Genomic DNA, 26,386 nt, shown 5'->3' on the forward strand with positions numbered 1-26,386 from the left:
CCCTGGGGATTTACACCTGTCTTCAGGTCTTGGGGCCAAATACCAAGCAGTGGAATTGTTGGGTCCGAGGGGATTTCTGAGGCTCTTCCTGACGGCTGCCCACGTGGCCGCCGCCTTTTACGTTCCCGTCGGTGCCACACAGTTTCCCCACATCCTGCCAACACCTGTCATTTTCTGTTGTTGTGACTGAAGCCGTCTCAGCGGCCGTGTGGTGGCACGTCACTGGCTTCGGTTTGCATTTCTCTCGCGAGCAAGCGGGAGTCAGAACCTCCTCGTGTGCTGGTTGGCCGTTTATGGCTCTTTGGAGAAATAGCTATTCGAGTCCCTTGAGCATTTTGGACCTGGACTGCCTTTCTGTTACTAAGGTGGAGGAGCTCTTTTGGACGTAATCTTTGAGTATTCACTCATTTGTTCATCCATTTTGCCATTCTGCAAACACTCAGGGACAGCTACAGGGGGAGCCCCCTGCCCCCTCCCCCCGGCCCACCAAGCCCCAGATTTAGCTCTGACCTGGCCCTGCTTGTGGTCTGCTGGGAAGGCTGGATGTGGAAACAGCCACTGTGAGCCCGTGGGGGGTGGGTGGGGGGTTGTTACTCGAGAGACAATGCCCACCACCTGCTTTCTCAGTGCCTGGGGGCCAAGGGGTGTGAGCTCAGGGGGCTTTTCCACTTGGGCACAAGCCTAGCAGAGTTTGCCAGAAAGATAAAGGCAGGGAGACCGGCACAGGCAGGCATGGCAGGGCGGTCGGAGGTCGGATCCCGGGGGGCCTCTGATTCTACACCAAGGAGCCTAGGGAGCTGTGGATGGTCCCTGAGCAGGGGAGTGACATGGCCAGACCTGGGTGCTGGCAGGGGGGCTTTGGGGGCTCCTGGAGACGGGAGACCAGGGCTGCAACATCTGCGTCGGCCCCTGGGATCCCCCCTCGGTCCACTGGGGATCCCCCCCCTGCAATTCGGAACCCATTTGTCCAAGCTCCTACCCCCAGCAGGGTTCTTAACCCAGGCAGTGAGCTTTGCAGCCTGGAGTCTGCTGGAAGACTTTGGGATTGGGGAGCTGGCTTTTAGCGTCCGGGATCCAGAGCAGGCTCCTGCCCGAGGCCTGGAGGCTGGTTCCCATCCATCTCATTTCCCCGGGTCGGTTTTCTGAGCATCTACAATTACTTTGGGCTGAATTCCCCGGATTCCAGCCTGCTCCCAGCCCAACCCGCCCAGATGATCTTCCTCCATGCCAGCCTCGGGCATTTCTGCCCATTGTGCCCGTGGGAGACCCAGGGGGGTCTTGGCCAGATTAGTGAGTGGGGCGGGCGGGCCGTGGGGATTGAGTGTCGCCGGGGCACTCTGGCTACAGCACGTGCTGCGGACTCATGCCACACGGGGACTTTCCCAGCTGGCTGTGGGTGCCTGGCTGCCCTGGAAAAACACTGACTCGTTTCTCTCAAGAAAGGGGCCGGCAGCCAGTGGGGAGGAGGAGGGAACTCAGTGGCGCTAGGAGGCCAAGGCCCGGGACATCAGCTTTGGGGAGCCCCTGGTGGTCTCCCTCATTCCCACACTTTGCCCCTCGCTAAGCAGGCCTGGTCTGCCGTCTGGAAGCTGGATGCCACTTTGAAACTCAGCCGTTGCCCAAAGGTCTGCCAAGATCACCCCCACCTCCTTCCAGCTTGCCTGCCCTCCTCCTCCGGGCGCTCGAAACCAAATAATGAGTTTTCCAGCCTCTGCGGAAGAACAGTTCGGGGGCCGCTCCGAAAGCTATACAAACTGCCACGTGACCCAGCAATTCCACTCCTAAATCTGTGCCCCAGAGAAGCGGGACAGGGGCTCAGACCTAAGCTTACACGCCCATGTTCGCGGCGGTGCTGTTCGCGGTTGCCGAGAGGTGGGGAGGAACCCCGCGTCCGCTACCTGGTGCCTGGATCCGTGCAGGGTGGTCCCTGCTTACGATGGAGAAGGATTCAGCTATAAAAGGGCACTGGCACCTGCTGCAAGGGGGCTGAAGCCGGGAAACAGGATGCCAAGTGAAAGGAACCAGCCACAAAAGGTCACACAGCGTGTGATGCCATTGATATGAAAAGTCCAGAATATGCAAATCCACAGGCACCGAAAACAGATTGGTGGTTTCAGAGCCTGGGAGAATAGAATAAGGAGTGACTGCCCAGGGGACTTGGGGTTTCTCTTCGGGGGCGGTGAAAACGTCTGGGAACACAGTAGGGGTGGTGCCTGCGTGGCTCACCACTGCTGAACTGACTGCACACTTTAAAATGGGTAACGTTGGCACCTGGGGGGCTCAGTCGGTTGGGCGTCCGACTTCGGCTCGGGTCACGATCTTGCGGCTTGTGGGTTCGAGCCCCGCGTCGGGCTCTGTGCGGACGGCTCGGAGCCTGGAGCCTGCTTCGGATTCTGTGTCTCCCTCTCTCTCTGCCCACCCCCCCCACCACCACCACCACACCCTGTCTCTCCCTCCTTCAAAAATAAATAAACATTAAAACAATTTTTTTTTAAATGGGCATTATGTGGTGTGGGTGCCACCTCCTACAACAAACACACGGATAAACGCCTCGAGTTAGGAGAGAGTGAGCCCAGCAAGTGCCCTCCTGCCCCAGGCCTCAGTTCCTGGCGGGTGCCAGGTTAATTCCACAGCAGCCTCGGGGGGCCACCGGTGGGGGGGCGGGGATACGATGTTGCCGTAAAGCAGCCCCACCCAGCCCAGCACATGATAGGGGCTCAATTCACATCAGCTCCTGGTCCCTCTCCTGAATCTACCCAGTGATCCAGAAGCGAGGGGACAGTCTTTCTCCATGAGGCCGTCTGGTCTGAGCCCCTGTGGTGGTGGTAGGGTGGTAGAAGTAGATGCTTTATACTCCCATTTCATGGACGTGGATACTGAGGCTCAGAGAGGCAGCGTGCCTTCCCAGGACTATAGACGGGCTGTAAATGGAGTCAGGAGCCTATGGGTTTGGCTCCCAGCAGGGCCAGCCGGCTCAGCAGCCTGCCTGGCCCAGGAACCCCAGGGGGAGCCCAGGGCGTGCGAGTAGTGGGGAAGTCTGATGGTCAACAGTTGGGGAAGCTGCGGACAGTTCGGAGCTGATGGCTGTCAAATCCCAGGCGTGAAGTTCTCGGACCCGAAGGGTCTGTGTGTCTGGTTCAGAGGCATGGAGAGCTGTGGTTCTTACGTTCTGGGTGACCGTTGGTTCCTGGATTTGTGACCCTGGTTCTCGTGGTCCTGAGGCTGAGAAGGCATGGGCGCAAGTGCCTTTTCAGGCTGGGATCACGCCTTGTGGTCAACGGGAAATGGCTCGTCCGGGGCAGGGATCTGTGTTTGGCTGCCTGGTGGGCACAGCTTGGCCCACGGTGGGCGCCCAGAACCCACCGGCTGGTGGCAGAGACTGAGGGAGGCAGGGCGGCAGGCAGAGAGGGCTGGGGGCCCCGCGCAGCCACTCACCTGCCCGTGTCCTCTCCCGTCTCCGCAGAGCGCTGTCGTCCGTCGTGGCCCTGGGAGCCAACATCATCTGCAACAAGATTCCTGGCTTGGCCCCACGGCAGCGTGCCATCTGCCAGAGCCGGCCCGATGCCATCATCGTGATCGGGGAGGGGGCGCAGATGGGCATCAACGAGTGCCAGTACCAATTCCGCTTCGGACGCTGGAACTGCTCCGCCCTGGGCGAGAAGACTGTCTTCGGGCAAGAGCTCCGAGTAGGTAAGGGCGCCTCCGGGCTTGCGGGGACCCCCCCCCCCCCACTGTCAGGGCTTCAGGGCCACCCAAGGCCAGGCGAGGCCGGCTGGTGTCTTTGCGACGGGAGCTCCCTCTGCGCCCTGCTGTGCGCCTGGCCAGGGGTGGGGGGGAACAGGGGCTCAGGACCCCAGGGTCCCATGTGCGCGGGCGAGGGACCCCTCGCTGGGCTGTGGGGCCGGAGGGCGTCGTTCCCGCGAGGCTGTGAGCCTGCCGGCCGTGGCAGGCAGTGCAAGCGGTTAGAGCCGCATCCCGCTCGTGCGGATGCTGTGTGGACCTAGGCACACCCCCTGCCTCGGTTCTGTCCCATCTGGAATGGGACAGCAGGAGTTCCCGCGTGGCGTCTGGGGGCAGGGGGCTGAGGCGAATGGTACCATTTGTGCGGGAGGAATTTCGGGCAGAGGATGCTGTACAGGCACGTGTGGGAGCACCAAGGGAGTCTGCCAGGCTGCGGGGGAGGCTGGGCGGGCAGGGCGGGTGGAGTCGGGCCGAGGAAGGGGTCGCGCCTCCCAAGTCTGTGGGCAGTCCCACGGGTGCCATCTCACGTCCTCACAGTCCTGAGGGGGGCTCTGTGGCGCCCATTTTACAGGGAAGGAGACTGAGGCCCAGGGAAGGGCTTAAAGGGAGACGTGGGACCTCCAGAGCCCGACCTAGATCAGAAACCGGCTGTGTGACCCTGGGCCTGGCGCTCGGGACCTCAGAGCCCTTATTTGCGACACGAGCTCCGAGCGGGCGGGCCCTCCCCTGGCACCCCTCTGGGGCCTACGTCCCGTGGGTTCGATACACAGCTGTCGAACAGGCGAGGGTGCGGAGGTGATGCAACCTGCCTTCCAGGAGGGGCAGATGGGGGAGCGATAACTTGGGGGGCACAGCGCCAGACATGCAGGGGGGCCCTGTTATTTCAGACCCCGGCCTGCAGGCTCAGCACGTCCTTCCGATCCCAGTGGGCCGAGGAGCCACAGCTGCCGGGACCCGGGCCAGAGCCAAGCCGTGCAGGGCTTGGAGCGCCCGGCATAGGGCTGGGGGTGGCGCAGGGGAAAGCCCCCGGGGCCCCTTTGTGGTGAGCAGCCTGTGGGTGGCACCTGGCACAGGCAGGAGGGTGGCACCACCCCCTCCCTGGGGCCCCACCACCCAAGTGCAGCTCCCGGCCCGTTGGGGAGGGAGGAGTGCCCGGCCCATCCCCCGCAGTGGGGAGGGCGTCGGCCCCGGGACCTGCTTTGTGCTAGGTGCCGCTTGCCTATCTGGCCCCCCACCCCCCCATAGGTGCCTCCTTGCCTATCTGGCCCCCTGCCCCCCCCAGGTGCCCGCTTGCCTATCTGGCCCCCTGTGCCCGCCCCCCAGGTGCCTCCTTGCCTATCTGGCCCCCCACCCCCCCACGTGCCCGCTTGCCCATCTGGCCCCCCATCCCCCCGCCAGGTGCCCGCTTGCCTATCTGGCCCCCTCTGCCCCCCGCCCAGGTGCCTCCTTGCCTATTTGGCCCCCCACCCCCCTCCCCGAGACTCCAGGCTCCAAGGTGGCTGTGAGCACCGCCCCCCCTCCCCGCACAGCCGAGCTGGGTGGTTGCCTGCGGCCACACGGTCTGCGCTCGGCAGAGCTGGGTTCAGATCCAGGTTCTCATCCACCACCCTGTTAATCCTCACTTCTTCGCTGTGCAGAGACGGGCACAGGAGATGTTCCTGGGGCTTGGACTTCCTTTGGGACCACCAGACACAGGCAGTGACGGGCACGTGGCTTCTTCTCAGGTCAGGTGCTGGGCGGGGGAGCTCACTGGCGATGCACTACAAATGCCCATAAAAAGGCCACGGGGAGCGACGTTGGCCCCAGCAGTGACCCGGGCCCCCCCCCCCCCCCATAGCTCACACTGTCAGTGCCCACCCGGGTGACCTTTACTGGCCGTCACGTGTCCCCTGGATCACGGCTAACAGCTCATAGCTGTTCCTTCTCGGAGGCCAGCCCTTGGTCCAACAGGAGCCCGCGAGGGTTTGCAGTCACTTCGCCCCTGGGGCTGCTCACGGGGGGCCATCCAGCAAGGGGGACCCATGGGAACCTCTGGCCCGACATGCTCAGCATCTTGTTGCCTAAGTCTGCCGTCCCCAGCCTTCCCCCTGACCTACGCACCTGTCGTCTCTGCAGAAACCTGGCGTTGTTTCCCCGTCCATCCCTCCACCCTGCCCCACTGCCACTGTGGGGCCTGCCTCGCTGGCCCTCCCCTGGCAACCGTCAGTTCCTCCTCCTGCCTCCCCTCCAGCCCTGGTCACGCCATGTCACTCCCTTCCTCCAAAACCTGCAGTAGCTCCCTATTGCCCAGGATAAAATTAACTCCTTAGCTTGGAGGCTGAGTGGCCTCTGTCTTACATCACCCTCACCTCCCCGCATCCCTTCTAGAAACCAGAGCTTCAGCCTGGCTCACTTCCTCCTCTTCCCAGAGCGTGCCAAACCTTTCCTCCTCTGGGACTTTGCCCCCACTGCCCGTAGCCCTGGAAGGCCCTTCCCCTCTGCTTGCATCTGGTTTCCCTGGAGAACGCCCTCTCACCCCTCCCTGGCTTTTCCTGTCCACAGCCCGGCCACGCTCACGTCCTGGGGCTTTGTCCTCAGAGCCTGTCAGCCCTGGGCCCGCTCAGCGCCTGCCTCAGGCTCTCCCTTCGCTCTGCCCCAGGGGGGGGAGGGGTGGGCTTCCTACCAGCGGGGCTGAGGCCTCTCGCCCTCGGCCCTCCCCGGCTCCAGGCTGCGCCTGGCGAAGGCCCAGCTCCCTTTTCAGCCAGGAGGGCTCGGCTGCTGGGAGTCACGAGCAGGAAGCGGGGCCGGGTGGCAAAGCCAGCCCGTGTCAGAGGCATGCGGCTGCCCCGGGCACGAGATGGGAGACGGGCCATGAGTTGGCAGGCAGCCGGGGGCACTCGTGGGAGCAGCCACTCAAGCGGTGCCAATTAATGATTGGCCCCAAGAGGGGGAATGGCCTGGGTGGGTGGGACGGCCCCCTTCAGGCCTTGCCTGTGACCTTGGGCCATGCCTAAATCTTGAGAGCTGGAGGGAAACCCCTTAATAGGCAAATGAACCCCTGTGCCAAGGTCCCATCCCTTCTCCAGCACCTGGTGCCGTTGCTTGTATACCTCCAGGGACGAGGAGCTCACTACTCGCTACTAGATAGGTCTTTCTTACGATGCCACTGCCCCGGTTTCAGCCTGGGACCCTCCAGGTGCCTCTGTTGCTCTGCTCCCTTCAGGGAGTCAGGACCCACACGTGGTGTCACCCCATGTCTGGGGGCCTCCACCCTCTGGCAGCCCAAGCCCACCCCAGGCCTATTTCCTCGGTGATCAAGCGATGCTTGTGGCCTGGCCTCTTCTGTTAACTGGCAATGAGCTTGGAGGGTGGTGCGGACGGGGTAGGGGACACCGCGCGAGAGTTGCGGGGGGAGCCTTGTATTCCGGGGACGCTTGTTAGAAACTTGGGCTCCTGGTGACCCCGGGCAAGGCAGGGCCTCTCTCACAGGCAAGCACCGTAGTCGAGTCGGGACTGTTGACAAGGGCTCGCCTGACAGGGTGACGGTGAGCTGAGACCCAGGAGAGAATCAGAGTGACCCAGACTGGCCTGGGGTGAGCACGGGGAAGGCGGTTCTGGGCGGAGGGAACAGCAAGTGCCAAGGCACAGAGGCCACAAAGGGGATGGTATTTCCCAGGGACGCCGGGAGGGTGAACCAGAGGGTGGGGAGACCTGAGGCTAAAGGAGGGGACAGGCTGGGTGGGGCGCAGTGAACCCGAGGGCCCCACAGAAGGCACGGAAGTCTCTGAGCAGGAGAGGGACTTCCCTCGAACCCTGGCTCCCTCCAGCCACTGCCCCACCCCCAGCCTGAGCCCGGAGCCCCTCGGGACCCGCGGGCACAGGGCATGGTGGCCGCGGCTGTGTGCACTCCAGCCCCCGCACCCCACCCCCCCAGCTGCCATGGAACACTGAATCGCGCCCATCATGTGCAGCCTCAGACATGACCAGGCATAGGGGCCGCCCCTAATCCTGGCTCACGTGCTGCCTGGGGCTGGCAGCTTGCTTTGCGGTAGGGACTCAGCAAAGGCCGTCGGCTCCTGGACAGTCCGAGGGGGCGAAGTGACTTACCTCTGACAGACGAGGGTCTCTAGGCTTCCAAATCGGCCACCGGCAGGATCCTTGGAGAAGAGGCTGACCTCCAGGCCCCCCCTTGCCTGGGGTGCTGCTGACCAGGCCCAGGGGGAGATGTGACATTGGTTCCCAGGAGGGACGAGGGCTCCCGGGCCGCCGCTGGCCAGGAGCCCTGGAAATAGGGTGCGTGCCAACCGCGATGTGCCATACGTGTGAGATACATGACAGATTTTGGAGACTTCAAAAGAAAAAGCAAGCAAACTGCCTCTTTAATACTCTCTGCAATGATCACATGATACAGTGGTGATCCTTGGATATATTGGCTAAATAAACTCAGTCACTAAAACGAAGTCCACCCCGTTATTCTCACTCTTCTTAAGTGACCTGTGGGGCTTCCGGGAGATTTCTGCTGGGCGGCCCTGCTCTCAACTGCACGCCTGTCAGCGGCACGACAGTCCCCCGGGGTCAGCGGGGCAGGCCTGGACAGGTGAACCCAGATCTGACCGTCTCCTCCCAGGAGAGTGTCCTTCATCTCGGGGCGGGGGTGGGGGGGGCGGTGCCGGGAGGTGGTGGCGGTCCGAGGGCAGAAGGTCACTCGTCACCTGCTTCCTAGGGTGGCGCAGGAGTGTGAGGTTGGCAGCCCCTGGTGTTGAGCCTGCATGCATTGAGTGCCTGCTGTATGCCACTTCTGGGGCGGGGCGCCGGGAGGCACAGTGAAGGCCACCAGCCCCGCTCCTGGAAACTCGTGCCCAGGCTGCTTCTCGGGTCCCGTGGTGCAACCTGGGGCACAGACTCGCGCTCTCTAGGTCTGTTTACCCGCCCGTTCCAGGGGCTGAGGCTGGGGTCAGGCCTCTGCCAAGACTTGGGGGTCTCTCTTCAGAACGGGGGGCAGGAAAGCCCTCTACTTCCTCAGTGATCACGCTGGGGTTCTGCCCAAGGGTCTTGTGGACAGGGAATCCAGGGCTCTGGCCCACTGAGGCAGGACACAGATAACAGGGTGGGGGGGCCTTCACCCTTGGCCTCCGAGGGGCATGGCCTGGCCGGACCTCAGCAGGTCTCCAAAGCTTCCTGCTGCCGAGGAGGATCACTTCTGTTCTACTGTCCGTGCACCGTAGACGGGGACACTGGGGCTCCCAGGAGGCTAATGTCTCACCCAAGGTCACACACCGCTAAGGCCTAGAGATTTATTAATTAAAAACATTTTTTTGATGTTTATTTAATTTTGAAAGAGACAGAGTGCGAGCAGGGGAGGGGCAGAGCGAGAGGGAGACGCGGAATCCGAAGCAGGCTCCAGGCTCTGAGCCGTCAGCACAGAGCCCGACGCGGGGCTCGAACTCACAGACCCAGAGATCGTGACCTGAGCTGAAGTCAGGCGGGATGCTTAACTGACTGAGCCACCCGGGCGCCCCAGGCCTAGAGATGTGATTCAGCAGTCCAGCACTGTGCACCAGCAGGAGTCCAGTTGCCAGGGGGCCGTAGCATAGACCAGAGGGGCAGGGGCTCTCATTCCACTGTGTCCCCACGCATAAGCCATTGTTGATTTGCCGCAAGCCAGGATGAAGGAACTTTCGAGGGCAGTCTGTCTGAGGCTGACCTCCGTAGCAAGAGGGGCTACCAGAAGCCAGGGCTGCAGGAGAGGCCGTCCCAGCGTCCCCAGAGCTCTGAGTGGGGGGTAGAAGCTCCTGGAAGGCCATCCCAGCTTGGGACACGGATCCCGGGGCTCGGGCTCATGCTGGCCCTAAGCCAGGCTCTGCCCACTCTGGGCCTGGAGACCCCCTGCCCAGCTGGAGCATGACCCACCGCAGGGCTGCTGCGTGGCGTGCGAGGGCCTCACTGGGTCAGAACAAAGGCCCGGCGTGTTCGGACCTGGCAGGACGTTTTCCAGTGCTCTGTTTATGACAACGGCAGAGAAGAGCTTAGTGCGGAGACACTGACTCAGCCACAGGTGAGCTGGGGTGGGGGCCGGGGCGGGGCCAGAAGGAGACAGAGGGACAGATGGGGACAGAGGAGGAGAGAGAGAGAGAGAGAGGAACAGAGAGAGAGAGACAGACATACAGAAAGAGGGACAGAGAGAGGGCAACAGAAACACACACACAGAGAACGCGTGCCCGCCCACGGCTTTAACACAGGCTGCACCCACCCACGCAGCCTTGCCAGGCCCGGGGTCTAGGCCCATCCTGACATGAATCATAAAAGCAGCCCACGTGCGTTGGGCCCTTCCTGCGTCCCAGCTGCTCTGAGCCCTCCCTCCGTGGCACTCACTCACTCCCGCTGCCTGGACCCTGCAAGGTGGAGGCCTCCTCACCTCCCCTGAACAGGCGCAGAAACAGGCACCTGCCTGGCCGTCACGGGACAGAGCCCGGATCCCGGCCCCGGGGGTCCGGGCCGGGCCCCTACGGAAACCCCAGGCCGGGCCGGGGGAGGGGAGGCTGGTGCGCCAGGGTTCTGGGCTTGCCGTTCTTCAAGTGCACAAATAGGGTTCGGGACCCCGCTGGGCTTGGAGGCATCTCTGGGCTCGCCTGACACCCGCTGTCCCTGCTTCTTGTAGGAACCACCTCCCCGTCCCCCAGCCGGGTCGGGATACACCTCAGGCAGGGAGTTAGATGCTCAGGGCCGGTGGCTGAGCGCGGTCGGGGCCAAGGGGCCAGGGAGGCTCACCAGCCCCACCCCGGTCCCTGGGCTTCCCCCCTGCCCCCCCGTTCCTATGCTCCCTAAAACCTGGACATGGGCAGTGCACCTGCTTGCCTGAGTGATGCCAGGAGCTCCCAGTTTGGCTTAGGGTGTCTTCTCGCCTCCCGGGCCTCAATCTCTCCACCCATAAATTGGGTGTGTGTGTGGGGGGCAATACTTTCATCCCACTTCTAGGCTTATGAGGAGCTGCGGGCGGGTTGGGGTGGGAGTGGGAACTCAGATGCCCTCACCAGTTGGCAGCGTCCCACTGGCCAGGCCTCAGGTCTGGAGGACTTGGGGACCACTCCATCTCACGTCCTTTCCCCACCTCAGCCCCAGCAGCCCTGTTCTGAGGTTTAGAACCCACGGCACTGGCCTCACTTTTGTGTCACATGGGGAAACTGAGGCTAGGAGAACGGAGGACTGGGGAGGGTCACCCGGGACCCCGGTCCCGTCTGGGTTGGCCCCCGTGATGGCAATCAGCAGGGCCGGGGGACTCCCAGGCAGGGCCTGAGTGCCCAGCGTCCTCTGCCTCCCTTCTGCTGTGCCCCGGGGAAACCCAAACTGCCTGTGGCCAAAGGCAGTGCCTTGATTTCCCCCAAACCTGATCCTTTCCACCACTCTCTTGGTAACAGCCCCGCCAGATGCCCGGGCCCCACATCGGGAGACTTCGGGGCTCATCTTTCCCTAAACAGTCCACCTGCTAGACCTGTTGGTTCTACCCTTAGACTGTGTCCCAAGCCCGGCCATCGTCACCTCCTCCGCCTGGCAGGCCACCAGTGTTTCTTACCCAGCCCCTTGTGCCCTGCTCCCACCGTGCTGCCCACAGTCAGCCGGAGGGGCCTTTTAAAAAGTCGTTCGTAGGGTCACCCTCCAGGGGCTCCTCCTCTTCTTAAAGTCCAGCCCCCTCCCCAAGGGCTCTCCAAGTCGACACAGTGAAACCTCATGTTTCACACTCTCTGTGGGGTTGGACCACTCATGCTCTCCTCATTCCTTTCTCAGGGACTTAGCATTGCAGTGTCCTCTACCTGCACACTGTTCCCTGTTGTGTGTGTGTGGCTCATGTCTCTTGCCACGCCCTCCCCGGTCACCCCCCAGTCACCTGTCCTGCTGACCCTCCATGGTTCTGACCCTGGGCTCCTGCCCATACTCTCAGGGAACCCCCTCCCAGATTGTCGGCCCCCTGGCTGTGCACTTGGCCTTGGGCCGGGGGATGGGTGGGGGCTGAAGGCCTCGCCTCCAGGGCTCTGGGGGTCTGGCCAGGAGGGCGGGCTGTGGTCAGTGTTGAGGGTGCCGGATGGTAACAGAGAAAGCAAGGGCTGACGTTGGCCAGCCCGGGTCCCAGGCACCGTCGGCAGGACGCGAGGCAGGACAGAGCACGTCGCTGCCTGGCAGATGGTAGTCTGAGCTGGCAGTCTGAGTGTGACTGTGGGGTCCCGAGTGAGATCCCGGCTCTGTAGCTGGCCTGCTGTGTGACCTCGGGCCAGTCACCTGCCTCCTCTGAGCCCAGCATCCTGAGAGCGTTCAAGCAGAGGACAGGTTGTATGCAGTCCGCTAAAACCCATCAAGTGCTGTATGTTTTTACGACAGCCTGTTGAGGTAGAATTCACGGAGCCCACAGTTCATCCACGTAAGGGTCCCATTCCGTGGTTTCTAGTCTGAACGTGGAGTCGTGCACAAATCACCACCACCAATCGTAGAACATTTTTAGCACCCCAAAAGGAAGCCCTGCACCCCTCCGCGATCACCCTCCAAGCCCCCGGCCTTTGGCCGACACTCATCTGCTTCCTGTCCCCATGGACTGACCTATGCTGGCCATTTCACATCCTCGGGATCATGCAATAAATACGTGGCCTTTTGTGGCTGGCGTCTTTCACTCAGTACGTGTTTTCAAGGCTCCTCCGTGTCGTCGGGGTTTGAGTCTTTTATGTGGCTGAGGACTATTCCGTCACGTGGCTGGACCGCCTCTTGTTCATCCATTCGCCGCCGCTGGACGTTGGGGTCACTCCGGCTCCGGGGCTGTCATAAGTAACCCTGCCGTGTTTATGTAAAAGCTGCTGCGTGGACGCACGTGTTCATTTCTCTTGGTACCCTGCGGGGGAATTTCTGGCTCTGTAGTAATTCTATGATTAACTTTCATCTTTTTTAAAGTTTATTTGTTTTGAGAGAGGGAGGGGGGCGGGGGGGAGAAGGCACGCAGGGGAGCGGCAGAGACAGGGGGAGAGAATCCCACGCAAGCTCCGTGCTGCCAGAGCAGAGCCCGATGCGAGGTCGGATCCCACGAACCGTGAGACCGAGAGTGGGGCGCTCAACCGACAGCCGCCCAGCCCCCCCCCTCCGCTTTTGAGGAGCCGGCAGACGGCTCTCCACAGGGGCTGCCGTGTCCTTCGCTCCCCGCGGCAGCGCGTGAGGGTCGATGTGTCCGCATCCTCGCCGACATCTGTTTGTCTTTATTTTCGCCATCCTGTCGGGGCGGGGGGGGGGGGAGCCTGGTACCTCGCTGTGGTTTTGACCTGCATTTCCGTGACGGCTGACGATGTGGAGCGTCTTTTCGCGTGTTGGTGGCTGGTTTTAGATCGTCTTTGGAGAAGTGTCTCTTGGGATCCTTCGCCCGTTGTAACTTGGGCTATTTGCCTCTTTTACTCTTGTGTCGTAGAAAGCGCCATATTGTTTTATGAAGGCCGAGTACAGGTGGGCCGACAGGTGGTCTGAACCGTGTTGGCCACGAGCACAGGACGTGCACAGGTGCACACGCTCGCTCACACCCACGGGAACCGCATTCACGTGTAAGCCCGGGTGTATGCCCATGGCCGCACGCGTGTGCGCACACGCGCACGGAGATTCCACGTGGGGCACGCCTCTGGCTCAGCCGCTTGGCCGTTTTGGAGCAATTATCTTCATTTTGCACGTGAGGAAATGGAGACAGAGACTGGTCTCCTTGACTGGTCCAAGGCCCCCCAACTGGCCAATCTTAGGGTCCAGACTTGGACTCCAGGTGCCAGACTCTGAGCCTCCCCTCTGGGGCTGTGTGTGGCCCCAGACTTTTGGCCTCACCTCAGTCACTTCAGAACCTCCAGTATGGGCTCCACTCCCTGAGCTGCTGGGTGACACGGGGCAGCACACTGTCCCTGGCCGGGCCTCAGGTTCCTTGCTGGGGACAGAAGGATAGCGCTGGAGGGGCCTCAGCTCTGAGGTCCCGGAGTCTCGGCTTCCCTTCTCAGAAGGGGCCAAGTGCATTTCCTACCTGCTTCCCCCGGCCTGCAGTCAATCGGGTCATTATGAGCTCAATTGTGGTCTTCGAAAAATAGTGTGCCAGGGCCCTGGGGACGCCAGGAGGTGGCAAGTAGCTTTGAGGGGACAGCGAGGGGAACGCACGGGACATATGGAGGATGGGTTTAGCCCTGCTCTCCCCTGGAGGGCGGGGGTAGCTCTGTTCTGCCCGCCTTCCCGATTTGCTCAGGAGGGGACATCCGTCCCCTCCAGGAGCTGCTCGCAAAGATCTGCCTGGTGTCCAGTGTCCTCCTCTGGGTCAGGGCGAGGGTTGACGGGATGGACTAAGCCTGCTAGGCCCTGGGCCTGGTGGTCTGGCTGGCACGGTGAGGGCATGGGGCAGGCAGGAGGCTGCTTCTGCTCTCTCTGAGCCTGGCACCCAGCAGGGTCAGGGAGGGCTTGACCTTGAACAACCTATAGGAAAGGCATAGAGGTGCGTAGTCCCCGAGGGGCCCGGTGCCTCAGTTTGCCCATGTAGCAGCGGTTTCTGAAGGCTGTGCTGCTCCAGAGATTGTGGATTCATCCAGAATATGCCTGGAGGGAGCAGCTGGGCAGGCCCGGCTGGGTCGGCCCCAAGGAGGAAGCCCAGAGTGATGCCTGGGCCCATCCTGGGAGCCCTGGGCTTTCCCTGCTCAACCCCCGCCGCCTGAGTCCTGCTCACCATTTGGTGACGTGAGGGCAATGGCCGTTTGTCCTATTTGCTCTCAGAGCCGGGGCGTGGAGCGGATGAGAACTGTAAGCCCCACTTGGTAAATGGGGACACAGGCTCAGAGAGGGCGTGTGACTGGCCTGGAGCCACACAGCAGATATGGCTTCAGGTCCAGCGCCCTCCTGCCTGTTTCACCCTCCGTGTCCTGCTTTGCTGAAACCTTGGGCCCTACGGGGCTAACGGTTCTTGCCTTGACCTTCCAGGCCCAGGAACGGACTGGCCAGGAAACAGCGGGCCCTGCGTCAGGGGCTTTGCGCTAGGCGGGGATGGGTGGGGTCAGGCCCCGGGGTCTCGAGGTCATCTCACAGATCTGGGGAGCCACCAGTGGTAGCTGAGCTGGGCCCACAGGTTTGAGGGGCTTGTCACCCACCTGTTCTCACCCTGAAGGAGGATTGTAGGCAGTGCCCCTGGGGCTCGCGGGATGGCCCCAGGAGTGACCTCGGGAGGGGCCTGCCCCCCCATCCGGGTCTGCAGAATAGCGCGGTGATGCCCCCACCCCCGTGGGGCCGCGTGGGAATGACACGAGGTGTGTGCGTGCAGAACACGGGTGCCACAAAGCCCCCCCGATCCAAGACCCAATGTCACCCTCCGCGATTCTCCCCAAACTACCCCTCGCCTGCCCCCCCCCCCCCCCGCCCCCGATCGCCTCCCCTTGCCTTCATGGCGAGACAGGGTTTGGCCCATTAGAACCAAATAAAAAAGGAATTAGCGGGAGTGGCCGCCCCGTGAGTAACCGATGAGTAACCGAGAGTCTGCGCGGGGCCTAAAGCAGGTGACGCCAGGAGCTGGCACAAAGGACGGAAGGGAGGCTTTCGAGAAATGTCCTCCAGGTGCACGGGCCCGGCCTCCATGCCTGCTTGGGGACTTCAGGACAGCAGGACGTGTCGCATTCTGGGTAGGGGAGGGCCGGGTGGCAGGTTCCGGGGCCTCGGCGGGGAGCGCCCACGCCATCCTGGCTCGGGCAGGGCCTGGCTGTGGGACTTGGGACTCCATCCGCAGGCCTCTTGGTGCGACTGAACAGTCCTTTCACCCCACCTCCCAGGCGCCTCGCTCTCGACGTGCCCTCTGCGAGGCCAGCTCCCGCCCCGCGTTCACCTGCCGGCCACTCGCTGAGTCCCAAGGGCCACGGAGGGTCCAAACGCCTCGCTCCGGGGGCTGCGTGTGCCTCTTCCGCCCGAAGTCCCTCAGCGGCAAAGAGACCAGGCTGAGCCCCAGGCCCCGCATCCCTCCCTCTGCCCCTCGGGGCTTTGATGCTACTGCCTGCGTTCAGAACCTGCTCCGGCCACTAAGCCCTAGTTCAACAGCCTCTCTGTGCCTCGGTCTGCTCACCCGTGGGATGGGCCCATGACGAGCCTGCCTCGCACGACTGTCTGGGAGCTCAGGGAGGACATACGTGGGGGTGAGGGTGTTTGGCATGCGGCGGGAGCTGGCAGGTGACAGCGGGGATGAAGGAAGCATGGCTCCGCTGACCCGCTTTGCTGAACGGTTCCTGTAGCCAGAGCAGGCTCTGAGGCCCAAATCCACAGCAGCGGCCCCGGAACCAGGGCAGGGAGCACCATCCACTTCGTGGGGTGTCTCTGGCCGCCCTCACCTGGCTCCCCCGAGCCTCGACGGCCTCTTTTCTCCTTACTCTTGAGCTCACACTTCTAGCGTCAGATCAGCAAATGATTTCTTCTTCTTTTTTTAAGTTTTTATTTGTTTATTTGGAGAGAGAGAGAGAGAGAGCAGGAGAGGGGCAGAGAGAGAGAGGGAGAGAGAGAATCCCAAACAGGTTCCATCCCAGCGGCACTCGGGGCTCCAACTCACAAACCATGAGATCACGACCTGAGCCGAAGCTGGATGCTTAACCGACTGAGCCGCCCTGGTTTCCCCTCCCCCCCCTTTTGTTTTAATGTTTATTTATCTATTTTTGGTAGGGGAGGGGCAGAAGGAGAGAGAGAGAATTCTAGGCAGGCTGCATGCTCAGATTGGAGCCTGACAGGAGGCTTGGTCTCGCGATTGAGAGATCATGTTCTGAGCCGAAATCAAGAGTCAGACCTCAACTGACCGAGTCACCCAGGCGCCCTCAGCAAACTGTTTTGCACCTTGGACCTTTGCTCCTGCTGTGCCCACCGCCAGGAGCGCACACACCCACGTGTACTCATCCACTCATATCCACACACAACACACACCTTACTTAAGGTGTCCCCTCCTCCAGGAAGCCTTCCTTGACTCCACCCCTCACAGAGGCAGGTGGGGACGTCCTCTGAGGTTCCGTGACACCCCCCCCATGCCCTTTCTTACAAAGCTCTACGGTCACCTCCCCTCCTGGAGCCCCCGAAATGCTTTCGCGCACCCTCCCCCGCGGCGTGCGCCTGTGTGCCCGTGCGCGTGACCTCGTCGGCAGGCCTGCTGGGCTTGGGCAACACCAGCACCAATAGCAGGGAGTTTGGTAACCACTTTGCACCCGACACCCTTCCCTTCGGGTAGCCTCGGCCTGATTTAGAGCTGGGGAGGGAGAGCCCCATATTCTCCCTTGACCCTGCGTCTGCCTGGGAGCCCCCAGCCGGCCCGCCTCGACGCTGCAGGGCTGGGGGCTCCTCGGTGCCCCTCAAAGGGCAACTGTGCTGACAGATGCTTCCCACAGGAGTGGTGCTGGGGACAGTGCCCTATGCCGCTGGTTGGCAGGTCCCAGGTGGTGGCAGGTGTGGTGGGGGGAGCGGTGTGGGCAGGAAGGGCCCGGAGAGGAGCAGGGGCTGGACGGGAAGGCGGAGGCGGCCCTGTGTCCTTTGCAGACCTCGGTCTTGCCCAACGCCACCCTCCCTTAGCTCTTCTCAGAGGACGGACGTTTTCAGGAAGCTGTGCCTCCTCCTTGGTGGCAGAGGTCGACCAAAGCTTCCTCAGCACTGGGTCTCTAAGACCAACAGGTCCTCAGCCCAGATGGGAGGACCCCCAGGGAACAGGAAGCTCACCGAGGCGAGCTTCTCCCCAGCAGGCTGTAGGTGAGGAGGGGACCCCAGAACACACATTCAAGGCCGATCACACAGCTGGCATGCAGGGTGGTGCTTAGTGGATGTTCACGGAAAGGACTTGACCTTCGACCCTCTGGGGCCATCACTCTAGCCCCCACTCGCAGGGACAGCGGTCAAGCACTCTGAGGGGCCTTTCCGATCACAGGCACAGGCTCTGTGCAACTACAGGGGCGTCACCGAGCTCCAGGCCCACAGTGCCAGCTGCTGAGGACCTCACAGACCGGGCCGTGGCCTGCAGAGAGCCTCGGGGCTCAGGGGCAGGAGAGGCCGGGCCAGGATGGCGGGATGCCCAGGGCCCAGCCGGAGCCTGTGGAAGAGAAAGATGAATTGGCTCTGGACCCTTCCATCCAGGGGGCTGTGGGCCCCCGTGGAGCCAGGACGGCTCAGCTACAGGGCTGACTGGGTAGACGGCATCAGGTGCAGTGAGAGTCAGATCCGTGACTGGGGGCGGTAGGTAGCCCAGGCCCCCTTCTGGCTGGCAGTCTGGAAAGGCTACCTGGAAGAAGAGGCATTGGAACCGGTCTTGGAAAATCATGAGGCTTTGGACAAGGAGGGCAAGGCCGTTCCCCTGGAAAGACCAGGAAACCCCCGGAGCACAGGAGCAGCTCTTTCCGGAAGGAAAGAGACATTGTTTTGGGCAGGGGACGAAAAAGGGGGGATGGGGAAGCCAGCTGGGCTCGGACTGAGGGCCTTTCCTGCTCGGGCAGAGGAGACCCGGTGAGGGTGCAGGGTAGAGGTGCACTGTGGGCCCCCTCGCTGGTGGCTGGGGGTGGGGGAGGCAAGGAGGACGGGCACCCAAAGTCTGGGCGGTTCAGGGGGGCGTCTGAGCCAGGCAGGGGTGTTGAGAGAGAGGAGAGCCCCAGGAAGCCGGGGCCTGGGGATGGGGGGACAGGGGGTGGTCAAAGACACGGAGGCGGCAGCAAAGAGCCTGGAATAGGGTGGGGGGTGGGTGCTGGGAGGCTGGCCGAGTGGAAGGGGCGGGGCACAGTCCCCGGTGCCCCCCTCGCAGAGCCCGCCCCTGCTCTCGCCCAGGGTTGGGGCCCTTGGGACCGGGAAAGGAGGTGACAGTGGTCTCGAGTGCGGGTGGCAGGGCCGCGGCCACGTGCCTGCCACTGTCCTCACCACAGCCCTGCTGGAGGGGTTCCGCCCGCCCCCCTTTGCTGAGCCCGGAACTCAGAGAGGGCGAGCGCAGAGGCCAGGGCGGCCGGAGACGCGCGCGCGGGTCCTCACCGCACGCACCCCATCCCCCCACCCCCGCAGGGAGCCGGGAGGCCGCCTTCACCTACGCCATCACCGCGGCCGGGGTGGCCCACGCGGTCACGGCCGCCTGCAGCCAGGGGAACCTGAGCAACTGCGGGTGCGACCGAGAGAAGCAGGGCTACTACAACCAGGCGGAGGGCTGGAAGTGGGGCGGCTGCTCCGCCGACGTGCGCTACGGCATCGACTTCTCCCGGCGCTTCGTGGACGCCCGTGAGATCAAGAAAAACGCGCGGCGCCTCATGAACCTGCACAACAACGAGGCCGGCAGGAAGGTAGGGCGGGCGCGTCCGGGGAGGGGGCGGGCGGGGTGGCTGCCGCCTCACCAGGGCTCCCCGCCCCCACCCCCGGCCCTGAGCCTCTCCTGGGGTGGGGTGGAGGGGGTCCTTGGGGATCTGGACCCCAAAGGTGTGTGGTGGGTGGCGCTGGGCCTGGTCGGCCCCTCTGACCCTCCCAGAGGCCTTACTGTTCCCATTTCGGAGGTAGGAAGACTGAGGCTGGGAGTCAGGAAGTGATGTGCGCGTGGCCAGCAGCTGGGGGATGGCAGGGCCGGGACCAGGGCCCGGCCTGGGGGCCACAGTCCCATGTCCCCGCCCGGGTCCCAGAGGGGTCGTACCAGCACACCAAGAACGCTTCCCGGAGGAGGTGGCCTTTGGCTCAGATTGCCCTGAGAGAGCAGCCTGAGGAAGGGTGGAGACTGCAAGTTGGGAGGTCTTGAGGAGCAGCCAGCTTCACACACGGGGCGGGTGCAGCGGTGTGGGGCAATCATGGAGGACGTTCAGGCAGGGCCACACTGGGGCAGAAGTCAGGGTGAGCCCGGCCCCGCCTCAGGGAGATGAGGGCCCCAGATACTGGGCCGGGAGGAGCGGCCACCATGGCGGCAAGATGGCCCGAGATAGAGCGCCAGCCGAGCGGAACGCCTCTCCAGGTCTGGTTCCCCGGCCCCAGGGGCTGCACCCGGGGCACCGGGGCCTGCGGGTCTCTGCAGGCACGGGGACAGACTTGCCCGCCCTCTGCCGTGGGGACCACAGCTAAGGCCACCAGCTGCTCGCTCACTCACTCGACGAACATTCCCTGCCCCTTCTTTGTGCCTGGCATTAGCTAGGCTGGGCACGGGAGACAAGGAGTAAGAGTGGCCGTGGTCATGGGAGCCCCCGTGGTGCCAAGTGGGTCCACTCGGGGGTGCAGAGGACAGATCCAGGAGCAGTGAGAGCTTGGAGGCGGGGCGGGGGCGGGGGGGAGCAGAAGCTCTCCGGAGGAGGTGCTGTCCCAGCAGGCCAGAAAAGAGCACAGGCAGAGGGAGGTGGCGATGGGAGCAGGGGCCAGCTGCCCGGAGCAGGCCTTGAATGCCAGGCCCAGGGACGGACTTGATCTTGTAGACGTGGTTATTAGCTTGGCGTCCAATGAGTGCACGGGTGGACGAATGAAGGAAAGAGGGACACAGTCTTTGCCTCCAAGGAGCTCACACACGGCGCGGAGGCTCCATTCTTCAGGCACGGACACATCCCCACCTGTGCCATGGCAGGCAGAGGCAGGCAAGGTTCGTTTCCCTGGAGGCATGGGGAGGGCTCCCTGGAGGAGGAGGTTCCTCTTAGGTCCCGAGGAAGGGCTTTCCAACAGCCCTGGGAGGAAGGTCTCACCATCCCCCTTTTCTGCACGAGGACAGTGAGGCCCCAGGTGGGCAACAGAGACACTGGGGTCCCCGGAGGCCTGGGCCCTGGTTAGTGCTTGGTGGAGAAGCGTCCGAACAAGCAGCAGAGATGCAGGAAGGGCACTCCAGGCACAGGGACCAGCACAACCAGGGCCGGGACGTGGGGGTGGGATTCTGGTCACAGCTTCGGGGCAGTGAGGCCTCTGGGCCAGCTTAGGGTGGCGGCGTGTGGGACGGGCCCCTTGTGCAGGGCCACGAGGGCCAGGCCGGATTCCGGCCTCTGGGCGACAGGTGCCGTGGGACAGGTCCCTGAGACAGTGATCCCAGCAGCCTGAGGGCCAGGGGGCCCGGGTGGAGGCAGGTCAGCGCGTGGGGTCTTGAGCCGTGAAGCCGTAAACTGAGATCAGGAGTAGGAGGGGAGGGCCCATCAGGGCAGGGCGGCCACAGGAAAGGGCTCCGCAGGGCTCAGCTGCCAGGATTCTGGGGCCGGCCGGTGCTGCCCCTGACTGCGTGCGAGGCTTCCTCGGAGCCTCGGTCTGCTCGTCTGCGCCGCGGACGCAGCGAACCTTGTGCCCCTCCCCCACTGCCCTTCCAACAGCCCTGAGCTGGGGAGCACACGTGTGGTCTGAGCCTTCGGCAAAGGCCGTGACCCTGGGGGGCGGGGATCCTCCTGCTCCCGCTAGCACGGAGCTTGGGGGTGGCAGTGAGGGGGAGCTGTAGCTTTTGAGGGTTCCACGGCTGGGTCTGGATCTTCACAGGTCCCCCCCCCCAGTGCTGGGGTGCCCTGGTCCCCACCCTAGTTTGTCCAGGCCACCCCGCCCCCTCCCACTTGCTCAGGGCCCCAGAGGTCAGCAAGGCGGGTGGAAAACAAGCTGACTGGTACCGCACGAAGTCCCATGGCCCGGGTGGCTCAGAGCGACAGAGATTTATTCTCCTAGTTCTAGAGCCGGAAGTCCTAAATCCAGGTGCCAGCAGGGCCACCGTTCCCCGTGATGGCTCTGGAGTAGGACCCTGCCTGCCTCTCCCTGCGGCCCCAGGCGCTCCTCGGCTTGTGGCCTCATTATCTTGGCTGCCCCCCTCTGCACATGGTCCCCAACCTCTGGGTCTGTTTTTTCCCTTCTGTCCCTTACAAGGACATGTGTCCTCGGAGTTAGGGCCCACCCTGGTCCAGGATGGCCTCATCTCGAGCCTTAATTACACCTGGAAAGACCTATTTTCCAAATAAGGAAATAGGTCACATACTGAGGTTCTGAGTGGACGTAAATTTCGGGGAGACACTATTCAGTTCACCACATCCTCAGTGGGCCAGTCCTGGGCACTGTTATCAGGATGGCTTTGGACTCCTCTCGTGGCTGACGGAGGTCTGAAGTCAGTGATGGCACCGGGAGCTGGGGCAGGACCCCCGTCAGCTGGGCGCAGCCCCTACCCGACCTCATCTAGGTCGTGCCCCAGGGGGCACGTCCTTCCCATCCTCTGGGTGAAAACCCAGGTTCCAGGGAGGGGTGACTTCTGCGAAGTCCCCAGCTGGGAAGCTGCCGGCCACGCCAGGCCCCCAGGCTGGCCGGACCGTGCGGCCACCCCTCTCCTTCACGGCCCGGGCACTGAGCAGACAGCTTCACCTGACGCCTACGCCCAGGTCAGAGGGCGAAGCAGATGTGGGCCTCGTCCCCCGGGGCCTCGCAGGCCCACGGAGGGTCAGGCCACCAGTGAGGGCCCAGAAACAAATGTGTCACGTCCCTCTGTGGCCCCAGGCTCAGAGCCGCCTGCCCGCGGCTGTTGCCGGAGTGGAGTGTGAATCGCCTCCTCTAGGATGCCGGGACCCCCCCCCCCCCCCCCGCCCAAAACCTGGCCACAGCTGTTCCCGGAGCACAGGCCGCACCCTTATTGCAGAAAGAACACCAGCTTGGCCTTTTCCCGGAGGCCCCCACCCCCCGCCACACGGCCTGGGTCCGGGGAAACCGAGGCCCCGCTCGTCTGGGCGAGGCCAGGTCACCCCGCACCCTCCCAGGTGGTCTCCTGGGGCAGCAGGGCTGGCGCCACCATTGCTGTCACTCTTATCTTGAGGCCACTGGAGACGGAAACGGCACATTCTTGAATCCTGTGATCACTTCCCAGGAGAGGCTCAGGCCCCGGGGACCCAGCCAAGTGAGGATGCGTCTCCTTGCTTTGCAAACCGCTGCCCAATCGGCTCCGTCTGCCCACCGTCACCGGCCTGGCCGTGCGGGGTCCGAACGTGCCTGGGCGGGTGGGCAGGAGGGCAGGAGGGCGGGCGGTGGAGGCTGGGCTGCCTGGCCTTGAAGAGGATGGGGAGATGGGCGGGGGGGGGGGGGCAGGGGGAGGGAGGGGGCAGCCGTCCCGCAGGCTGCAGCAATGAGGCTGGTCCAGCTGGCCTGGATACCCCTGCCAGGTCTCAGGCCATCACGGCCTCAGGAGGCATCTCCTGGGCCAGCAGCCCGGGGTAGGGGGCACTGCCCTCCAGGCTGGGGACTCTGAGAGAGGCATCCATCTGGCCACTCTTAGGCCGAGGGGCATACGTGGCAGGGCGGTGTGGCCAGGGCAAGAGAGGGGCAGGTTAGTGGGGGAGGATTGATGCAAAACTGAGCATGGGGTAAGGGTGAGGGAGGGGAAAGAGAGGTCTGGCCAGGATGAACAGAAGTGTGGAGAGAAGGGTAGGAGGCAGGCAGGAGGTCCAGACATGCGTTCCCTCGGTGGGGGGCAACCCGCCCTTCACCTAGACCCCCAGAGCTGACTTCCGGTTCGTGCCCTCAACCCAGACACCCCTTGTCCCGCAATTCCAGTTCTGAATATTCCTTCCCCCGGGTGCTGGGGCCCTCCCCCACTCAGCCCTCCCCCTCCCCCTAGCCCCTTCCTCCTCCCAGCCTCCCGGGCCTCCAGCCCCCAGACATCATCCACAGGAGGGAATCCCACCCACCCCCAGGTCCTAGACACCAGCCTCAGGGCCTACCCAGCACCCACGTGATGCTCACGTGGGCTGAGCTTTTCCTCTGCAGACCTTGCGCTGCCCCGTTCCGGGAAGACCTTCCCCTCTGCCTAAAGAGCTTCTGCTCCTGCATCCACACCCATGCAGGCACCCCTCCTCCAGGAAGCCCTCTTACCACGGCAGGGGTAGGCTCTCAGAGCGCCCGTTTGTGTCGGCTTCCTCTTCCCTCCCACACCGGGCTGGGAGCCCCCAGGTCCTTGCCGAGGACCAGAGCCCCAGGTAGCCAGGGTGGGGAAGATGGGATGGTAGCTGGCCCTGTGGGATGTTTCTTTCATTCATTTATTCATTCATTCATTCATTCATTCATTCGCTATGGGTCCCCTGGTCTGGGCCAGGGCTGGGGTTCCGGCCCAGGAAGCAGAGAGTGGCCAAGTTCCTTCAGGGCTGGGCTGCTGAAGTGAGGCCGCCAGAGCCCGGACAGCTGACAAATGGCCCTTCTGCAATGGTGGGGCGGCAGCTAATGATTCCCCATCTTTAATCAGGCCGGCTGGCAGGGTCCTTTCGATCCAGGTAAATGAGTACCTGGGGTCAGGGCTGGCTCTGGGAACCGGCCTTCCGGGACCACGGAGGGAGGCCCAAGGAAAACACACCCTGCGCCCATTGTGGGCCCTCGGGGAGCTGGGGAGAAAGAACAACACCGGCCGGGGGCCGGCTTCCCAGCAGATGGCACGCCTGGGCCTCGCTGACCCGTGCACTCACCTCCTGCTCGTCCACCCCCTCCGCCCTTCAGCAAACACGCGCAGAGCTGGGTGCGAGCACCAGGCTTTCGTTGAACAGCCAGCCATTTATTAAGCACCAACTACGTGCCAGGCCCTACCCCAAGCATGAGGGCAGGGAGTGGAGAGATGGAAGGGTGGGGATCTGCAATTAATAAGCACCTACTGTTGCTGGGCCTGGATCACCGCCGGGCTGGGTGCGATACCAGCTTCGCCACATTGCTGCCCTGTGACCTGCACGCGGCAAGCCGCGCGGTTGAGCCTCGGCTTCCTCCTCCGCGCGTTGACCTGAAGGGTTGTGAGGATTTAGTGAAGCACGTTTGATAAACATCCGCCGTGTTCTGCCACGTTCTGGACACTCTCACTGGACCCTCATAAGGTCCTCTGCAGTAGGGACCTACGGTCAGCAGCCCCATTAAACGGACGAGGAGACGGAGGCTCAGGAAGGAAGGGGAGGCACTTAGGTGTGGTCGGACAGCGGGAAGTGGGGGAGCCCTGGAGGACGGGGGCAAGTGGGAGCGGGGACGCCCAGGCCCTGCGGGTGAGCACACTGGGCCCCCCGCCCGGTCGCCCGCAGGTCCGGGAGGGCTGGGGGCGGGGCTCCCGGCCACGCCCGCATCAAGCCCCGCCCAGTCGCCCGCAGGTGCCGCAGGGCTGGGGGCGGGGCGCCCGGCCACGCCCACGCTGAGCCCCGCCCTGTCGCCCGCAGGTCCTGGAGGAGCGCATGAAGCTGGAGTGCAAGTGCCACGGCGTGTCGGGCTCGTGCACCACCAAGACGTGCTGGACCACGCTGCCCAAGTTCCGCGAGGTGGGCCACCTGCTCAAGGAGAAGTACAACGCCGCGGTGCAGGTGGAGGTGGTGCGGGCCAGCCGCCTGCGGCAGCCCACCTTCCTGCGGATCAAGCAGCTGCGCAGCTACCAGAAGCCCATGGAGACGGACCTGGTGTACATCGAGAAGTCGCCCAACTACTGCGAGGAGGACGCGGCCACGGGCAGCGTGGGCACTCAGGGCCGCCTGTGCAACCGCACGTCGCCGGGCGCGGACGGCTGCGACACCATGTGCTGCGGCCGTGGCTACAACACCCACCAGTACACCAAGGTGTGGCAGTGCAACTGCAAGTTCCACTGGTGCTGCTTTGTCAAGTGCAACACCTGCAGCGAGCGCACCGAGGTCTTCACCTGCAAGTGAGCGCGCGCGCGCGCGCGCCCCCGCCGCCGGCACGCGCGCGCCCCCGCCCCCCCTGCCCTGCTGGCTGCGGTGTGGGGGGCGGCGGGGAGCTCAGGGCGCGGGAGGGCTGCTCCCACCGGCGCCCCCTCGCTGCCCTCAGGGGCTCCTTCCCGCCTTTCTCGTCACTTCCGGTGGTCGAGCGATGCCCAGAGGGCAAGGCCGATGGCACCGGTGTCCCCGGTGGGGCGCCCAGCGAATTCTTGTTCTTTTCTCTGGGGAATTGAACCCCAAGGACACACGTCCTGGAAAGCGAAGTGACGACAAGACTCTGAGTGTCCCCCTCCCCCACCTTGTGGCATGGACATGGATGTGCCATGCCGGCTGACCACCCCCGCCCCCTCCCCGCGGGACTTTTTCCCTGGCCGCATCAGCCACAGGGCTTCCCCCCGCCCCCCCCCCCCGGGTGGTCTGGGCAGATGCTGACACATTTTATTTATGTTTTCTTAGTATCAGAAAAGGATTCTTAGCACTAAGGCATAGCCAGTCCTAACTCTGTACTCCGTGTTAGCGTGTTCCCTTGTGGCCCTCTGCTCCCTGTCCCCGCCTCTCTAGACCCCAGGGAGCATCTCCGTGCCCAGCTCTCTCCTGGCCCTGCCCCCAGGGGGCCTCTGAGGGGAGCCACCGGCAGGGATCCTTCTTTTTAAAAAATCACATCCAACAAATCAAAGTGTCACCTATGTCAGGTTCCAGGAGTGCTGTGTTCCCTCCCCGATGCTGTCACCCTCCCGGTCCCCCCTCCAGCCTGGCACCCAGTTTACAGAGCCCCCTGCCCCCCTGGAGCCAGCTGAAACCCTAGGACAGCAGTGTGCTGGTGGCGGGCTGGTGGGGTGGGGGTGGTTCGGGGCGGGGAGGGGGGTTGCTGCCTTTGGCAGATGCGGACACCGAGTCCCAGAATGGCTCAAGAATTAGCCAGAGGCCCCGAGGCCGTGAGTGGAGGCTCCTGCCTTGGCTCGGGCATCCTGACCCCCCAGGCCAGGGCTCCTGACCCTGGAAGACCTACTCTGGGGACATCCAGGTTGGCATGAGACTTGACCCCACGTTTT

The 26,386-nt window shown here is 63.5% G+C and overlaps 1 protein-coding gene across 5 annotated transcripts in view; it reads left to right on the top strand.

The window, feature by feature from the left end:
• The window catches only part of WNT7B (Wnt family member 7B), a 47,398-nt gene extending 21,227 nt beyond the window's left edge, over positions 1–26,171 (top strand). For 3 of the 5 annotated variants that reach the window (XM_086712006.1, XM_086712005.1, XM_086712008.1), the window contains exons 2-4: positions 3,464–3,690; positions 18,751–19,022; positions 24,825–26,171. In XM_086712006.1, the coding sequence (XP_086568132.1) occupies positions 3,464–3,690; positions 18,751–19,022; positions 24,825–25,304 (979 nt within the window). In that variant the 3' untranslated portion in view covers positions 25,305–26,171. The remainder of the gene's footprint in view (positions 1–3,463; positions 3,691–18,750; positions 19,023–24,824) is intronic. The other 2 variants (XM_086712003.1, XM_086712007.1) reach the window with 1 other exon arrangement.
• Positions 26,172–26,386: the final 215 nt, after the last annotated feature.

This window comes from Puma concolor, chromosome B4 (genome assembly GCF_028749965.1).
Source record: "Puma concolor isolate L17-30 chromosome B4, mPumCon1.1.hap2, whole genome shotgun sequence".
NCBI classification, from domain to species: Eukaryota; Metazoa; Chordata; class Mammalia; order Carnivora; family Felidae; genus Puma; species Puma concolor.